This window comes from Akebia trifoliata, chromosome 14, assembly GCF_017979445.1.
Source record: "Akebia trifoliata isolate Shusen 1 chromosome 14, ASM1797944v1, whole genome shotgun sequence".
NCBI classification, from domain to species: domain Eukaryota; kingdom Viridiplantae; phylum Streptophyta; class Magnoliopsida; order Ranunculales; family Lardizabalaceae; genus Akebia; species Akebia trifoliata.
Genome location: NC_141388.1, coordinates 26,363,433 through 26,383,131, shown reverse-complemented (window position 1 = coordinate 26,383,131; position 19,699 = coordinate 26,363,433). Strand labels below are relative to the sequence as shown.

The following is a 19,699-nucleotide window of genomic DNA, read 5'->3' as shown; positions in this document are numbered from 1 at the left end:
ATGTTATGGGGAGCTTAATATTATGCATCCCAAATACATAAAGTCTTGGGCATTCATTTAAGCTATAATGAATTAAAAGTTTAGACATTTTGGGGGTAATCCTATATATGCATCTCAAAGACATTAAGGACTGCAAGGTGAAGATGCATGCTTTCTAACATTTATAACTTCAAAATTCAAATTTTCTACAAAGCAAAGGCAACTAATGGTGATAGAAGTGACCCCAAGTTCTTGACATGAAACTAGAGAGAGAAAAATATATATTTTTGTCAATACTAGTACCCTCATCACAAGAGCCAAGGGTATATTATCGTCAGCTAAGCTTCCGACAACGTATCCTTGAGGGGGCATCTGTAGGCATCAAAATTTTAAAAAGGATCCTGCAACTTTCCAAATTATCACAAAACTCATAATAATCAAATTGGGTTTACATATCTAAGTTCGGCCATTGATTGGGGCGAGCATATTATGATTTGGGTTTTCAAAGATAAAGCCCACACTCTAAATGAACTCAAATGATCCACATATTAGGTATTGGGCCCTACACCCAGATAAATGATTTTGGCCTACCAGAAATCCATAAATCCTTAAATTTGGATTTGGACAAACTTAGCATTTAGACAAACCAGTCAAAGCTCTTTAAGTCGGATTATAGTTGGAAAATGAAATGGCATTAAGTTTATAAATACCAAAGTCTTCCTTATTTGGACGGAACCTAGATAATTTTATCTTAGAAGATAAAAGCTCTCCTTCTAGAGAAGAAGAAGCTTTCAAGTCCTCCTCTAGAGATGAAGTAAAGTTCTTTAAAAGAGACCCAAGTTTCGATTAAAAAGAAGATCAAATCTAAAATTATTTTTCGAAAGTTAAGAAATCCTTCTCAGTCGATCAAGCACGAAGTCCAAAGATAAGATATCCACACAAAAACTCTACAAAAAATCAAGCACAACAAAACCACTATCAAAGCAACCAATTAAACGTGAAGTCCAAGGAGAAGAAAGACTACACACATTATTTTTTATTTTTGCCTATTAATCAAATGATAATATTGAGATCTATACTCTCCACTTTATCAAATAAATAAAAATCATTTGCGATTTCCTTTCATGTATCTCGCGGTAGATCGTGAAATTTGTTGTCGATGTGTATAATAAATAAAAGTTGGAGTGTCAATAGTAGCTTTCATAAATAATTGAAATCCTAGTTAAAAGGTTTGTGTAGTACAGGATGAGATGACTCCAGACGAATCAAATCGGTATCTGTGAGGGTCAAAACGAAAAGCAATAACTAGTTTTAAAGCTATAAATGGGGTTTTTTAATTCACTTAAATTTTTTGTCTAGGTTTAAGTTTCTGTTTAATCATTTTTCTTGCTTTTTCATTTCTAGAGCATTTTGGTTTATCTCTTTCTCCCTCTTTTTTGGTGTCTTTTTTTTTTTTCCTAAAAGTTTATCTTATTTCCTAATTATCTTCCCATGGAAATTGATTTGAGTTGAGGATCATTCGATTTCTTTGCCACTCAAAATATTTTCTAGATAGTTTTCGCTTTAAGAATTTCGATGTGTATAATAAATAAAAATTGAAGTGTCAATAGTAGCTTTCATAAATAATTGTAAACCTAGTTAAAGGGTTTGTGTAGGACGGGATGAGATGACCCCGGACGAGTCAAATCGGTATCTGTGAGGGTCAAACGAGAAGAAATAACTAGTTTTAAAGCCACGAATGGGTTTTTTAATTCACTTAAATTTTTGCCCAGGTTTAAGTCTCTGTTAAATCATTTTTCTTGCTTTTCCATTTCTAGTAAAAATATGGTATTTTGGTCTCTCTTCTCTTTCTCTTTCTCTTTCTCTCTCTTTCTTGGTGGTTTTTTTTTCTGAAAGTTAATCTTATTTCGTAATTATCTTCTCATAGAAATTGATTTGAATTGAGGATCATTCGATGTCTTCGCCACACAAATTATTCTCCAGATAGTTTTCGCTTTAAGAATTTCGTACAAAAAGCTCATCTCTATCGATAAAGACTTTCATGCTTTACGAATGGTTTATTAGGGTTTTTCGATGTAATTCCATTCCTCTCTCAAAATTGTTGAAAAATGCAGATCAATCGGAGCTCTCTTCAACTTCTTAGGCTTTTTGTTTCTCTCTCTTCCTTTGGACGAAACATTTTTATTGTTCAGTAAAGCAGCAGAACAGTGACCAGATCTTGCCGAAGAAATGGAGACCTTTTGGAATCTTTTAGGGTTTTCTTTATGTTCTTCTGGTTTGTTCTCTGGGTTATTTCGATCAACATTTCTGAACTATGGTCTCACTCCTGATGCAATATCGAATTTCTCAGAAGATTCTTGGATTTTTCATAAGCTCTGCTGAGTTATTTGGAGGATTTTGTTGAATAAATTCCCAAGACCAACTCCATTTCTTAAGATCTTTGCTGCATTTTGATTCAGGTATTTCTGCTTTCTGAACTGGATTATTCTTTGATGCTTTTGTCAAAGAATTCTAAAAAAAATCTGCTACTGTTATTCGGATTTCTGAGAGAATTCAGAAATAATCAAGAGTTATTGCTTTTGATTTTGATTTTTGGGTAACTCTGGAGTGGTGTGGAGAGATGAAATGCTGGAAAGATTCGCCTAGCCTACTCTTCAAAAATCTCTTGCACTTATTCAAAACCTAACGAGATAAATTGGGATCTGAGGTTGGGTCTTGATATTGGTTTCGAAATTTGAAGTCTAAGAGGAGTGGTTTCGAAGCTTTTTCTTTAAGATCTACTAGAGATTTTTGTTCTGTTGGAGTTGTTCTATTAAAAGTGTGGTGTGGTGTGGTGTGGTGTTGTCTTGCTTTGATTTGATTTGATTCTCACGTAGTACTTCGAAGCATCGATGGGGCTTCTCCAAAGTCTCCCGATGCTTCTTCCATTGCTTTGGATTTTTCTATTACCTAAACTCAAAGCTCAATCGTCCGGACCACCTTCAACAAATGATACACGTTCGTTGGACTCACTTCTTCAAGACTACGCTTATAGAGCTTTTGTTAAACCAAAAACGGGCATTCTGTATCAGGGAAACGTACCCTCCAATTTAACAGGGATTAAGATTTCAGCAATGAGGCTCAGGAGTGGAAGCTTAAGAAGAAAAGGTGTTAATAGGTTAAATGAGTTTGAGATTCCAATTGGAATTGTGGAACAACCTTATGTGGAAAGACTTGTTCTGGTTTACCACAACTTGGGTAACTGGTCTTTAGCCTACTACCCATTACATGGATACACGTATATGGCACCGGTGGTGGGTCTCCTTGCCTATGATGCTGCAAATTTAAGTGCGACGAATCTACCCGAATTGGATATAAGGGCATCGGATAAACCCATCTTGATTAGGTTTCCTGGTGTGGAATCGGTCGCAGATCGATCAACTATGAAATGTGTTTGGTTTGATTTGCAAGGTTCACAAAAATTCACTGATCTAATATCGGACAACGTGTGTTCAACTGTCCAACAAGGGCATTTCTCTATTGTGGTTGAGTCCACTGCACTCCCCCCAGCACCCATTTCTCCTCCGCCGAGGGGTAAAGGGCCTGGCAAAGGTGAGAAAGACAAATGGAAGGTTTGGAAAATAGTGGGCTTGGTGCTGGGTGGACTTTTGGTGTTGGTTTTGTTAGGTTTCTTGTTGTTTTGGGTGAGGAGATGTAAGCATAGGAAGAAGATGCAACAGATGGAGGCGGCAGCAGAGGGAGGTGAAGCCCTACAAATGGCTTCGATTGGGAATACGAGGGCACCGGTTGCAATGGTGACTAGGACGCAACCTGTCCTCGAGAGTGAATATGTTCCTTAGTTTTTTTTTTCCATTTGTACGATTCATATTCAGTTCAATTAGTGCAGCATTCTTCTGCTTGTTTGTGTTATTCTTTGCTTCAATACTGCCTCCTAGTAATGCAAAATTTCTTCTTCTTCTTCTTTTTTTTTTTTTTTTTTTCCGAAAAAGAAAAAAAAAATTGATTCAGGTGTTTGGTGAATATTTAAGTTACACATTATCAAAATGATGTCATAAATTGGTGAATGTTTGAGTTACACAGCCAAAATGATGACATGCACCTTGACGGGAAAACTTTGAAGTGCCCATCGGACCCTATCCCGCTTCAAAATTTCAGAACCCTCTCCTTTAGGTTACACGAGGTGTCTCCATAGTAATGAAAATATAGAGGCGTGAAATAAACACAAAGAGTCATGTGTCATGTTATTAGGAGGGTTTTTTCAAAATTTTGAAGTGGCATGGCCACTTCAATGTCGGATTCTCACCTTAATCTTGATCTTCGCTAATCTTTATATAATAAAACACAATGGTTCTCCTTCTCCTTTGTCTTAATCTTTATACCTCATAAATAAAGTATCTTGGAGATATAATTTATCTTCATTGCCTTTTCTCTTCTTCATCTTTTTAGGAATACTTTCAACATTATCACATTTTCTCTTCTCATTTTCAAGAAAACCTATATCAATTTTATATACTACATTTCCTCTTCTCCCCTTTCCTCGTAATACCCATTCTAACTTTATCATCTTTCCTCTTGTCTCTCTTTTTACAAAATACCCCTCCAATTTTATTATCTTTCAACTTTTACCCCCATAATTCCAAAAAGGATATCAACACCGTAGGCAAGGCAAACTCTAATAGACTAATGAAACGACATAAATGCCCTTATCTTCAACCTGAAACATAAAACCCTTGTTTTTTATTCTTTTTCAAACCAATCATCTTCAACTTTTAGGGAAAAATCATGAGAGCTTCTATTAACACACCAACTTTTATTATAACTCACTTACTATGTGTAAAAGACAACTTAATTTCAAAAGGATTAGTGCCTTATAAGTAAAAGTTAGCATGCCAATAAATTTTACCCATCATGCTTAATCCCTGGATTTTGGGACAAACTGCCTTTCAGGTTCAATTTGGGGAATTTTGTTACTATCATTTGAAGAGGAGTCAATAATGTTGTTAATGGTAGAGTGTTTGGGTGAAACAGCTTAGGTTGAGAGAAAGTAGCATCTTGAACGGACCCATGTGTCCTGATATTTTTAAGGAAAAATTACTAAAAGGACATTGGTGAAGGGAGTTCTTTCTAATTAGTCCTTAAGTTTAAGGCCTCTCTTAATATTTCATTTAGTAAAACACTTATTTCTAATCAGTCCCTAAACCCCATTTCTCACGATTGAATATCCTAACTGTTCGAACACACCATTTCATATAATAAAATAAAAAATAGATTTTTGGCATCTCAATCGAGTTTCAGAGATTCTGTTCCGTTGAAAAGAATTTAAGAAAGAAGAAAAAGTCATTTTCAAAGGTTTTTTCAAATATTTTGAAGACGTATGTAAAAAAAATTAAGATTTCTTCACTTTTTTTTTTCTGCACTTTTTGATGAAAATTGATCAAGAATGATTCTTTTGATTTGAAATCATCTAAACGAGTCGTTATCTCAAGTTTTTAGACAATATTTCCATGTATTTTAGTAGAAGAAAAAAAAACTCGAAAATAAAAATGGGTGGGTTCTTGTGTCAACTACACCATTTTTTATTGTCGAGTTCAACAATAAATAAAATGTGGTGAACTCAACAATAAATAAAAAGCGGTGAGTTTGACAATAAATAAAAATTGTGAACTTGACAAAAAATAAAAAGCGGTGAGTTCAACAATAAATAAAAATTGGTGAACTCAATGCTAAATAAAAAATGGTGAGTTTGCCAATAATGAGAAACCATCAAGAAATAAAAAGTTTATTAAATGGGCTATCAAGCTACCACTCAAAAATTTGGGGACTATTTAGAAATAAATCCCTTCACCAAGGTCCTTTAGATAATTTTTCCTATCTTTTACTTTTCCATTGACAGCATTGATAACAGTTCACTAGTCATTTAAACAATTCTTTGACGTAAAATGCGGGGGTGACTTTGAACTTTACTCTGTTTCACACTTTGTTGATGTGGATGTGTGTAAGGAACCATAAATGCTTTCATAAGATAGGAGTGAAAAGCATATATCGTTATGTGCCACCTCCACATCAACAAAGTGTGACCCGGAGTCACTCCAGCACTGACTTTTTAAAGTTTGTTTCACACATATGTGCTTTGAACCATAGCAATTTTCAAAAGAATATTTTATGTGAGAATTATATGTATTTCCAATTTCACACCTATGTTCTTGCCATAGTTTCAAATGTTGGTTTGGAGACCGAGAAAACTTTGCACAAAGTCATCTTGTCTTGGATGAGATAAATTTTTTAACATGATTTATGATTATTAATTACTATTTATTTATGTATAAATAATTAATTATATTATAATCTTTTATAAAATTAAATTGATTTTGAAGACACTTAATCATAAAATCATACTTTTATTTAGATAATGAAAACTTAAATTATAAAAAATCTTATTATTTTAATTTTATCCAAAATGACTCAATCAAATTTACATTTTCAATATATATATGGTTCGAGACATCTCTACTGTCAAATGAGACAACACGAGGGAAAGAATATTCGTCTTGCGCTTCAATAATACCATATGATGAGTTGGACACAAGTGCAGAGTGATGATGAACATATGGAAAAACTCTAAAATCCCATGTTATCACGGGGCTGAATTTTCTGGTAAATATAATTTGGGAATCCTTTGATGAAAAATCTTGAAGTCAGGATTTCGTCACGGGAATTTTTGGGAGGTGGGGCCAACTCCAACTCCTTTGATGGAAATTTTTGTCATAATTAAGTTGGAATAAACAAAATTTAATACTGAAGAATGTGGGCATCGTCAGTAAGAAGGACACTGGTTTGAAACTAGACAACAATATTTATAAGTGCTTTCAATGATCATTATTGAGTGTGACAGTCGACCATTTCAATGGAATTTTATTGTCTCCAAACTAAGATTATCTCTTTTGGCTATTTTTATCTATTTGTGCGGCCTTTCATTCTGTCCCTGGATGGGATTAAGACTAAATTGATACTGATCTACTTAAGAATTTTAGTAGAGCTGGACCCCATAGAATCTCTCTCATTTTAAGCTTTTAGAGATTTGATATAATATTTATTATTTCGAATTTGCTCGGATAAACATTTTTTAATTGATAAAATATCTTTAAAAGAGAGTCAAGTAAGAGTGGTTCAACACCAAAAAAAATTTGCTCTCACATTTGTCTTTAACCTTATTATTATTATCATGGTCATTTTTATCAAATTGGATAGAATGCCAATCCCCTTTAGCTACATACAAAAATTTCCAAACAATATAGAATTACACTTCTACAACTTAGAGAATCGTGTTAATTAATTTTCTAAGATTAAAAAACAATCGTTTTATTATAGGAACAATTATTTAAAGGACCTTTGCGGAAGGATTTCTTTCTAAATAGTCCCTAAGTTTTCAGTAGTTGTTTGACAGGACATTTAGTAAACTTTTTCTTTCTAAATGGTCCTTGGACCTCATCTCCAACATTTCTCACGATTGAATGTCCTAACCGTTTGAACTCATCATTTTGATCCAAAAATTGACATATCAATCGAGTTTCGAAGACTCCATGTCACACCTCCTCCGGGAGCATGCTAAGACACATCATCACATGGCTAACATCACTAAGAAGCAACACGTGGATCGACTATAATATCAAGAAATCTAATTAAAACTTATATAATCTATAATAATCTTAGTAGATAACTCAGGGGGCAGCACTAAAATAGAAAATTCCATACTTTTTGCACATAAAATCAAACTTTGACGGATACAAGGTGTACTTTAAACTATACCAACTTGAACAAACTCTACTGCCTTGTGTATCAATTTACATAACCTATAGCAAAAAAGATAAACTAAGAAGGATGTACTATTTCAATCAGTGGATCATACTAAAACTTTCCCAAAACAATCATTCTCCCGGAATTCACTCCACTAGAGTTAACATTCACAACCCTACTCTTGATCCGTATTTCCTCTACTTCCTCCTTCTTGTTGGTCCTCCCTCTTTCCCTGCCTCTTCATGATGATATTCTTCTACATACTCTACATTTCATGTATTCTCTATCTCCACAAATTCCGTAAAACATTACTCTGGACCAGCAACTAAAGTATAGACTGGGTGAGTAACAAGATAATTATTATCCAGTAGATGGAAAGATCAACAATGATAATCGGGTGGCTGATTAATCATACTAAAACCTTATCTTACAGGAAAGGTATTAAAATAATTTTTGAATTTTCATAAAAGAAACTCTTCACAACTTAGTGTGGTTTTATCAACAAATTGGCATCTGTTCATATTTAGTCATAACTACTTACCGAAAGAAACAAGCAGATTATAAATATATAAATATAAATTCAGCAAACAACACACAATGAATGAGTACGTATTACAACCATGATGGTATATCAAATAAGAGTTATGAGTTTCACGACTGAATTACACCTCAGTTGAGGATCCCAAATTTACCGATGAAGGATCATCAATGTTATTTCCTAATTCTACGATCGACCTGATTGTCTTGTATAGAGGCCCATTTCTCCCGCACAGATTTGCCGTTAACTTCAATGTCCCTCGATCATGGGGACCCATCTTCACCTAGGTCAGTCGGTTTGGCTACAATAAACTTCCCTCGATCACAGGGACAATCGCATTCTCCTTGCCTATCAGGCTAACATGTGAAATCCAAATTATGCTCTACACAAATACACCCCTTGACATTACAATATAAATAAAATAACTTTCCTTTGAATCATAAATTCATTTACTCAAAAATTAAAGATAGCATAACAAGTATGTGGATTCATCTCAGAACACACCCAAAACCTCACTCTTAGGTCAATCACGCTCAAGGTCGATCACACCCAAACTCACTTTGGAATGATCATGTCCAATATCTCTTGTTGGAGTAGTCACCCACCACTCCTCGGATTGATCACATTTGATAATAGTGTTGATCATGCCCTCTATTCTATCCAGGGATTGATCACGTCCACTAGAACTACTCACATGGGTACTTTCACACCTGCTCAATTTTCTTGAATTGATCAAGTCCAAGTTTATATCTAGTCAGGAGGTCCTTCACCTATTGTGGGATGGTCTCCAACCATTCCATATTTTTCTAGAACGATCACGTCCATATTCACATACTAGAACAATTTTCCCAGATCCAATCTTTATAAATATCCCAGGTTCACCCAACCTAACACTTTTAAAAAACTCCAATCATCTGGTTCTCATACCATTTCACAATCAATTCACATAACACCAGGTTCCCCAGGACTCAAAATAAATATACTCCGGATTCTCCTCAACCCAACAGAAAAATAAAATATATGTCTCATCCACCCAATAGAAAAGTAAACATGGGTCTCATCCACCCAACAGAAAAGTAAATACACAATTTCCTTCATTTCACAATTTACAAGAAAATACAAAGTAAACATCACAAGTTCCAGTCCATTTAAGAAAAGTATCACATTCATTTTGAAACAACTCTTTTCCGAAAATTTCTTAAAATTTCTACAATGTCATCTACAGTGGCAGTGAATAGAATTCTGTGGTGGCACCATAGAATATGTCTACCGTGGGTGGTAATACCATCGAATCTCCTTCCGTGACTCGCATCATAGGTTCATAGACAGCAATGAATCTGTTGTTTGTGTTTTGGTTTTCTATTCTTAACTTTGTTTTATTATTGACTCATTTATATTTCAACACTAATGGTAACTAAAACGTATATCAAGCACAAATCATGATTCACGGTTTAGAGTTTTAAAGAAAAGAATTGCTACACTAATGTGAAACACCCATCATAGATAATTTTTGTCAATCCTTAGTAGTTGTATCTACGTTTAAGATCCTACTCATTTTTGTATCAATAATGATAATACCTAATAATAAATAAGGAAAATAAAATATTCTATTATCTTCTCGGAGTCTCACTAGTTCATTTTTTCGATACATGACATGGTTCGTTTGGGTCTTCACACTCCATTCCATCGAAAAGGATTTAAGAAAGAAGAAGGAGCCATTTTCAAGGATTTTTTCAAACATTTTGAAGATGTAAGCAAAAAACTAGGGTTTTTTCACTTTTTTTAGTTTTTAGATGAAAATCAATCAAGAATGATTCTTTTGGGTTGAAATCATCTAAACAAGTTGTTATCTCAAGTTTTAGTCAATTTTTCCATGTATTTTAGTTGGAAAAACTGGAAAATTGAAAATGAATAGATTTTACCAATATCGAGTTCACCACTTTTTATTTAAAAAGTAGCGAACTCAACATCGAGTTCTACAATAAATAAACAATGGGGAGCTCAACTGTAAATAGTGGTGAGTTCGACAGAAAAATTATGAACTCGACACTAAATTAAAAAGTGTCGAGTTCTGCAGTAATAAAAAGTGGTGAACCCGACAATAAATAAAAGAACCATGAGTTCGCTAGTAACGAGGGACCATTAAGAAAGAAATTTTTTACTAAATGTCCTATCAAGCTATCGCGCAAAACTTAAGGACTATTTAGAGAAAAAAAAAAACCCTTCCGTAAGGATCCTTCAAGTAATTTTTTCTTTATTATATTATCTTCAAAATCCCCTTAGTAGGTTACTTTTCTAAAATTGTACTTCTTTCCTTTTATTTTACTTTCTTCAAAATCATTTTTCTTAATATTTAAAATTATAAAAAGACTAATTAAATGCTAAATGATATAAGATAGGATCATCTATTTGAAACTTTTGACATAACTTTTTTAAAATAGTTATTAAATTATTTAATCATGCATAAATCCTAATTTTGAAATACACGAGTGCATTTGCACACACTACCTACCAGTACACACACATACACGAGCATCTTCGGCAGGATAAGAGCACATTCTTGGGGTGTATAATATTGTTATTGTTTAAAAGAGAAATAGAGATTTAGAGGAGATGCATTGAGAGAAACTCAATAGAAAAAAAAAGTATTCTATGAGCCTCATTTCTTATATTTATATAAGAGAATTAAAGCTACACTAAGTGGGACGTATGGAACTGGAAAAGACCAATTTGCCCCCACACGTCTTATACATACCAATAACACTCCCCCTCAAGTTGGAGCATAAATATCAAGTGAGTCTAGCTTGGAACAAGTAAGACTGAGGCGACTACAATTAAGTGCCTTAGTAAACATATCTGTCAACTGATCTTCTGACTTCACGAACGGTGTATTAATTTCCCCACATAAAACCTTGTCCCTGATAAAGTGACAATCTGTCTCAATATGGTTTGCTCACTCATGAAACACTGGATTGGAAGCAATATAAATTGCAGCTTGATTATCATAATATAATCGCATAGGAGTAGCTATCTTAACACCCAATTCTCGGAGAAAATTCTTAACTTATGTCAATTCACATGTCATAAGAGCCATTGCTCTATATTCTATTGTTGCACTAGACCTTGCAATCACATTTTACTTCTTACTTCTCTAGGAAACCAAATTTCCTCCCAAAAAAGTGTAATACCCAGATGTAGACCTCCTATCAGATGGAGAACATACCCAGTCAGCATCACAATATCCCTTTTAAGTCTAAATGATCTTTGGACTTATACCACAAAGCACGTCCTGGAGATCATTTAAGAAATCGAAAGATCCGAACAACAACTTCCCAATGTGGAACCATTGGTGTTTTCATAAATCGACTCACTACACTTACTACAAAAAAAAATATCTAGACGAATAATAGTCAAATAATTGAGTTTACCAACTAGTCTTCTGTATTTTTCTAGATCATCAAACAACTCTTCACTGTTTACTATCAACTTTGAATTAAGGTTCATTGGGGTGTCCATAGGTTTACTTCCCAACATACCTATCTCATCAAGTAAATTAATAACATTTTTTTTTTAATCAGGTTGATACTTTTCTTGGATCTCGCAACTTCTATCCCTAAGAAATAACGCAACTTGCCAAGATCTTTTATCTGAAACTGTGTTTGAAGGAAGGTTTTCAGCTCATTTGTTCCATTAATGTCATTACTTGTGATGACTATATCATCAACGTAAACTACCAGAATGATAGTTCTTGAAGAGCTGAATTGAACAAAATACAAAATGATATGTCTGACACTGTTTCAACCCAAATTGAACTACTACCTCACTAAATCTCCCAAACCAAACTCATGGAGACCATTTTAGGCCATCAATGGCATTTTTCAACTTACACACCATGTCAGACTCCCCCTAAAAAATAAAACTAGGAGGTTGGTCCATGTACACTTATTCCTCAAAATCACCATTCAAAAATCCATTCTTAATATCCAGTTAACATAAGGGTGAAATCGCCATTGATTCACGGTTGAGGATCAGAATTTTTTTTTGGAGTTGTCACCTAGTTTTATGGTCTAAGAACCAAAAAATGACTCTAAATGAATAAGAAACATAGAACTACGAATAGATTTTGGGTACGGGGATCATGTTACAAGATTGAAAGGTATTAAGCACCAATCTTGCCTAACAAAAGTCAGTCTCTACTCGTCTCAAATATTTACATTGCAAAAAATCGTATAAATTCAAAATAAGAATAAAATAAAAAATTACATTTTCTTTATCTAAGTGATTGCGATAGTCAGTTCCCTCAGAAGTTGGCAATGAGCGTTTCTCGTGTGAATCTTCTCATTTTATCTTTATTTTTATATCTACTTCTGATCTTCGATATTAGACTTTCTTCTTCTAGATCTAGATATTTTTATAGCTTTTGGGGTGTTTTTTAGGATTTCTAGATGTTTTTAAGTTGAGAATTAGGAATTGGGGGTTAGATATTAACTTGGGACTCCAAATTTTGGGTTTTGAAAAGGTTTTTGAGAATTTTTTACCTTAGTTTTCTAGGGTTTCTCAAAACCTACGAAATTAGGTGGTAGGGGCTCATTTTTAAAGAGTTGTATTGATAAGATTAAGGTTTGATTAGGTCTCTTAGAAATAAGGTCTATCTCTAACTAATTTGTTAAATGATTTAGATAAGATTTTAATTAGTATTTAATTCGATTTTATTTTTTGACTTACGTAGAATGTGAATTTTGAAATTTTGGAGAACCCCAAATAGACAGTTTTTTATTAAATTATTCTGAATTCTTTAGGATCCCAGGTGGAGAGTTCTTTATTAAATATTATGTGGGCCCCACTTGAATAAATGAGCCACCACTTGAAATTTGACCCATGGACTTTATTAATTGAATTTATTTGTTCAAAAATTTTAATTTGATTTATAAATATTTCACTTTACGTTAATTAATATTGTAATTATTAATTTCAATCTTCGAATTTTAGGGTGGAAAATTTACCATTTTGCCCTCAAAGAGGACTTTTGAGTTAGGTGTATTTTTTTGACGTTTTGGAATGTTTCAGAATCAATTTTTCATAAAGAATTCAATGAGAATATTAGTTTGTGTCACTTATGAATTTTTGGCATGAAATGATCGTGGACCCTATGAAGGGTATTTTGATAATTTTATCAAAATTTGTGAAAATTGACGAAATAATTTATTGTTTTATGTGTTCGAAAATTTTTTTCTAAGTGTAACATAGCCTCCAGGGATGTTCTGGTGTCAGGGTTATTTTGGTAATTTAATCATTTTTTGATAATTTTTCTCATAAAAATTTTTTTGTCTCAAAATGATGATTTTTATGTTTTGGGTCATATTTTCCTAGCATAGTGTGGTTTCTAAAGTTTATTTGTATGAAATATCTCATCCAAGCTTGGGAAACACATCTAATTACAAATAAAAAACTTTAGAATCATCATCCATCATCGGGAACCGTCACAATCGAGTTGACGAATTGGTTAATTAGGCAAATGCAAAAATAAGGTGTCTACGAAGGACCATTGAAAGTTGGTAGCAAGGGAAATGACAATACGAACAAAAGTCGTTTTTGCCATAGGAGAAAAAAAATTTAAGTAGTCTATACCATAAGTTTGAGTATAGCCTTTGGCCACAAGGTGGGCTTTCAACTACTCAATAAAACCATCAGGCAAATACTTCACCACATACATCCAACAACAACTAACAATGCGCATACCAGCAGGTAAGGACACTAACTCCCAAGTTCTATTGTAATGAAGAGCATCCATCTCAACCTCCATAACCTGTCTCCAACCTAAATGAGACAAAATATCTTGTATATTACTAAGAATAGACACAGAATAAATAGTAGAAATGAAATCACGATACGAAGTAGACAGATGAGATAAAGAAACAAACTTAGAAATGGGGTGGTTAGTACAATGACGAGTGCCTTTCTTTTGTGAAATAGGAATATCAAAATCAGAAGAAGTACTAGATACCTGATCTACAGACTGTGAAAATGATGGAAAGGTGTCTGCATCTAGAGAAGGATAGGGATTTGAAATTGTCAATTGCTTTCTACGAACATAGGTGAGTGGAAATGGAATAGTGGGAGATAAATCAATCATAAGATGAGGAAAAGCAAACAAAAGATCATCATATTTTACTGGATCTATAAAATATGATACAGAATCAAAAAAATATAACATCTGCATTAACATAAATACAACAGGCTGAAGGATCATAGCAACGATAACCTTTCTAGGTATAAGAGTAACCCAGAAATACACATTTCACCAAACGTGGATCAAACTTATCAAAATCAGGAGACAATTGATGAACAAACGAGACACAACCAAAGGTCTATGGAGGTAAGGAAAATAAAGAACTCGAAGGAAACATAACAAAATAATCAAACTAACCATCAAGAATAGACATAGGCATACGATTAATCAAATAAAATGTTGTAAGAATCGCATCCCCCCAGTCAGGTTTGGGAACTTGCATTTGAAACATCAAAGAATGTGCAACTTCAAGTAGGTGTTAATTTTTACGTTCAGCAACACCATTTTGTTAAGGGGTACGTGTACAAGAAGTTTGATGAATAATACCAAAGGATGAAAGATAGTCATTCAAAGGTCCAAAACATATTCTTTAGCATTATCACTACGAAACAACTTGATTTGCACACCAAACTGAGTTTGAATTTCAGTATGAAACAATTTAACAATAAAAAATAACTCAAAGTGTTCTTTCATTAAATAAAACCACGTCATTCTTAAAAAATCATCTACAAAAGGAATAAAATACCGAAAATTTTAACGGGAAACAATCCTATAAGGATCCAAAATATCAAAATAAACTAGATTAAACTAACACGATACTCTAATAACAGAGCTAGATGGATAAAAAACACGATGATATTTAACTAACTGACATGACTCACAATCTAAAATAGAAATATGATTTAAAGTGGAAACCATCTTTCTTAAAGAGTAGAGTGAAGGATGACCAAGTCGACAATGCCATTGTTGGGGAGTGATTGTGGCATGAAGAGCAGGCAAACCTCCACCACCATCCAAATAATAGAGATCTCTAGATTCATATCTCCCACCAATCATCATCTTCATTTTTAAATCCTAAAAAAACACAATATGAGGGGTAAAACGTCACGAAACAATGAAGAGATTGAATTAACTTACTAATAGACATTAAACTAAAAGGAAATTTAGGAACATATCGTACAGAAGATAAAAAAAGAGTAGAACAAGGAACGATAATTCCAATACCAGAAATCCTAGAAGTAGTACCATCAACAAGAGTGACAAAATTAGATGAAGAGGAAGAATGTTGAATGAATGAAAACACACTTGATGACCCAGTCATGTGATCTGTGGAATGACCTGAAAATCCTAAAATGTATCTCGAAAAAAGAATTTTAGATCTGTGCATTGATTTAAAAGTATGGATTCTTAATTTTTAATATTTAAGGAAAATAAACTTCACCAATAGATTTAGAAGGATCGAGAAACATACTTTAGCCTGTAAGCACACCTAAATCTGAAGTCGATTAAAAAAATTATCAAATCATCGAGTTTCGCATTAGATTTTTCCAACAGGTAAACGACACTTTAGAGACGTAATTTGAGGAAAAAAATCATACCATTAGATTCGTGTCGAAAAATCACCCGAAATAGAGTATAAGTTTGTCCAATTTAACATTCGAAAAAAATAATTCCCAAAATGACAATTATGTCCTAACTTAAGTTATATAAATATCTGAATTCAATTAGAAAAATCAAAATTTTCTTATTCTCCTCTCCAAATAAATCTTAATCATTTTCCCTCAATATTTGAAACTCAGATCTATGCCAAACGAGAACGATTCAAGCTTAGCCGCAAGAAGGAAAGTTGTTCCTCTCGCCGAGGGTTACGCGTGGACGCAAAGAAATCCGATTTTTACCGGAAGAAAATTTTGGAGATTGGCCGGAGGCGATTTTAAACTCTGTTCAACCGTTGAATATAGCTTGAAGTAGGTTGCATTCCCTTCTACCTTCTAGTTATGCGATAATTTCATAGAAAATCCATGCGATCGTCGATAAATCAATCGTTTCATTAAGTTTATATATATTTGAACGATTTAAATCATGTTTGCATGCTTATTTATGATTGGTTTTAGTTCATTTGATGTAATATAAGCATTTTATAGTTGGTATAATATTTGGATCGATCTTGGTTAAGTTTCGACGAAAAATCAGCAATTCGAAAAGTATCCGAATGTTGAGTTTAGTTCTAATTTTTTTTGTGTTGCTTCCATATAGTATGTATACCCATTTCCTACCTTTATTTCATTAAAAACAATTAAGTATTACTTTAAGTTCTTTAATAAATAAACAAAAAGAAATAACCCATTTTAAATTTTGACTTTGAAAAATCATTTTTTCAACACTTAGTCAAATTTTCACAGATTTCCAGCTTTTACATCTTATGGTTTTATCTTTATTTCCGAGTTTTTCGACTCAACCAAAACCATCGAATGGAATTGGTTAATGCTCTATGGATTTCGAATTACTTTAAATGTGAAATTATTTTGATAGATATGTAGGAAATTAAATGATAGATTGATCGATTTAATTGATGGATAGATAGAGAGAACGTATGTTCTCGACTGATTAATGAGACAGTGCCTCCAGTTCTACGTAGTGACCATGCCACGTAAAACGTGATAGATAGATAGAGGGATAAGATGGTTGATGGATGGAAATGACAGATAACTGTCACGGGAGGGCACTACCAGACTTTGTTTGTATTTTCAATTAAAAGAAATGATATATTATATATAAAATAAACTATTTTGTTTACCAGTAAAGGTTTGTAGAAAACTCATAAAGAGTGACGTATTGCTGTGTATCCGGAAGCGGCGCGTCAATCTAGGATAGCGCTAGATTTCATATGCTCTTCAGTAGTATGGGATACCTTAAAGCATATTACAGCTTATGAGATCCGGGAATTTTTCCTACTTATTTTCTGGGGAACGTTGTGTGTAAAGGCGATCTCTGTATAATGTAGAGGTAGGTGAGGTTCATATGCATTGCCTCTTGATAGGCTTCGACGCGAGGGGTCTCCTGGACTATTTAGTGATCACTTTTAGTCTGTAGTCGTCAAACGGTCGACCTCACCGTTAGTTGAACTCAGTATTGGGTTCTTAGTCAACAGCCAGTCTGAGCCGGATAAATGGTCATCCAACCGTGGTATGCTAGACCGGCCACAAAATCAGATTATAACGATAAGATTCCACATCGGAGGTTAAGTTTGCAATATCATATTGTCATAGCTAAGGTGGTTATATCGGCGTGTTCCTCTGCTCTCTTATCGATTACACCACCGTGTTCTTATTATGTATCTTTTCCTTATTTTGTAATGATTGATAGATGTTTTCATTTAAAAGATGCATATGCTATTTTAAATGATTGAAAATGATAGATTAAAGTTATTATAACTGTTTACTGAGTATGTTTAGATATTTATCGTATGTTACATTATAAAAACTTGCATCATTTAATTGTTCTGATGATTACTCATGCATGTATGACTCGCTGTTAGAACGGCGTTCATCCTGCTGAGTAACATTCCCTTGTTACTCACCCTATCCTTCACATTTCAGATTATTCAATTCTTGAGTAGCCGTTATTTGAGGAGTCTTTTGAGCAGGTCCCCGAGGAGGATCAGATTGATGTCTTGCCGCCGCCATGTCTTTGAGGATTAGTAGAAGATCCTAGCGATTTTTGGTTGTAGATAAGAAACATGTTAGTCTTAGAAATTTTTGTAATTCCATATATTATGAAACAGAGGACTTAGATGATATCAGTGTTTGATGATTGTTTCCGCTTACTTTAGACTCTCGTATAGATATTAGTTAAATGTTTATTCCGCGGCGTATATATATATTTTTTTTCATAAGTATTATTACTTGTGAATGTTCTAGCAAGTTGTGTGATTGATTACCTCACACCTCGAGATTTTGACTGATTGAATCATATGGATTCGTGTTAGGATTTCGGGGCGTGACAATCTGACTCTCTTGAATCAATGACCCAAGGGGATGAAGATGAAACAAGACAAAATATATCTGAGTGAGCTAGAATCACAGTATTGGAAGACAAGATACAAGGATGAGTAGGATAAAATAACTTGGAACACTCATCATGAGAGCTAATAACCATATATGCATAGGAAGCCACCTGATGAAGAGGATCAACAGAACCACCATCGTTAATTTCACTAGAAATAACCTAATTGGTTTAGTTTGTGGGCTGACCATGTAAATCCCAACAGAAATCTATAAAGTGATCATCAAGTCTACAATGGATATACTTCTTGGTTGCCCCACGACCACGACCCCCACTAGAATCATGACTCCTTCCATGGCCTCCACCACGATTACCACAACCACCATCACAACCAATACTACGGCCACGATTTGTACTTCCAGAAATAATCAATGATGGTCGGTAAGATTCAGACACCAATGATGTAGCACCAGAACCACCAATAGAAGCTCTGAAGGTGAGAAAAAACTTCAGTAAGTAAAGGCAACTCTTTATTGGTTAAAATCTGATATTTAACAGAATTATACTCAGATTTCAAATCAAAAAGAAAACGAACAACATCCATATCTTCCCGTTGTCGACGTAGTACGGCCAAATCATTAGTAAGGTGTTGATATACACTAAGCTCGTTCCATATATTTTGATAATGAGAGTAATATGTTGGTAAAATTTGGTCACCTTGCAGATCGAAAAAAAAATCTTCAATCAACTGATAAATCTAAAAAATATTATTCGCTCCAGAATACATCTTGTCAACTTGAATCCAAATCTCCTTAGTAGAAGATAGGAACATTAAGCTGACACTAATGGTAGAATCCATACAGATCCACAACCACGTCATAATCTGAGTATTTTCCTGAACCCACTCAGAGTAGTAAGGATCGTCAGTCTTAGGAGGATCATCGCTCAGATACTTCAACTTTCCCTTGGCAATAAGAAATATCTCAACAAATTTCGATCAATGGAAAAAAATTTCTTTATTTAATTTGATCGAGTCATCTGAAGATTAAAGAACTCAAGAGGAAATAGAACGTTAGACTTCATCTCCATCATAAATCACTCCACAATAAACAAATCGCACTAAATAAATCAGATCTGAAATACCAATCAGATTTGTTCTTTTTTATTTTTTATATACCAGTCTGATTCACAAATCAAATCGTAATAATCAGATCTAGTCAAATATGGTCTATGTACTTACAAATCAAATCACAGATGACTAAAGTCCCCTTTTTTGGGAAAGTGGATTTGAACGTCCTACGGAAAAACACACC

General features: G+C 33.8%; 1 protein-coding gene across 1 annotated transcript; it reads left to right on the top strand.

The window, feature by feature from the left end:
• The first annotated feature begins 1,689 nt into the window (after window positions 1–1,689).
• On the top strand, window positions 1,690–3,937 carry LOC147386629 (uncharacterized). The gene has a single exon (XM_086424230.1). It carries the CDS (start codon window positions 2,871–2,873, stop codon window positions 3,816–3,818), a length of 948 nt encoding a protein of 315 aa, XP_086280356.1. The 5' UTR covers window positions 1,690–2,870; the 3' UTR covers window positions 3,819–3,937.
• The last annotated feature ends 15,762 nt before the right edge of the window (window positions 3,938–19,699 follow it).

Bases quoted from the DNA above. Each gene is read 5' to 3' on its own strand.
- LOC147386629 (XM_086424230.1), top strand. From the start codon at position 2,871: ATGGGGCTTCTCCAAAGTCTCCCGATGCTTCTTCCATTGCTTTGGATT.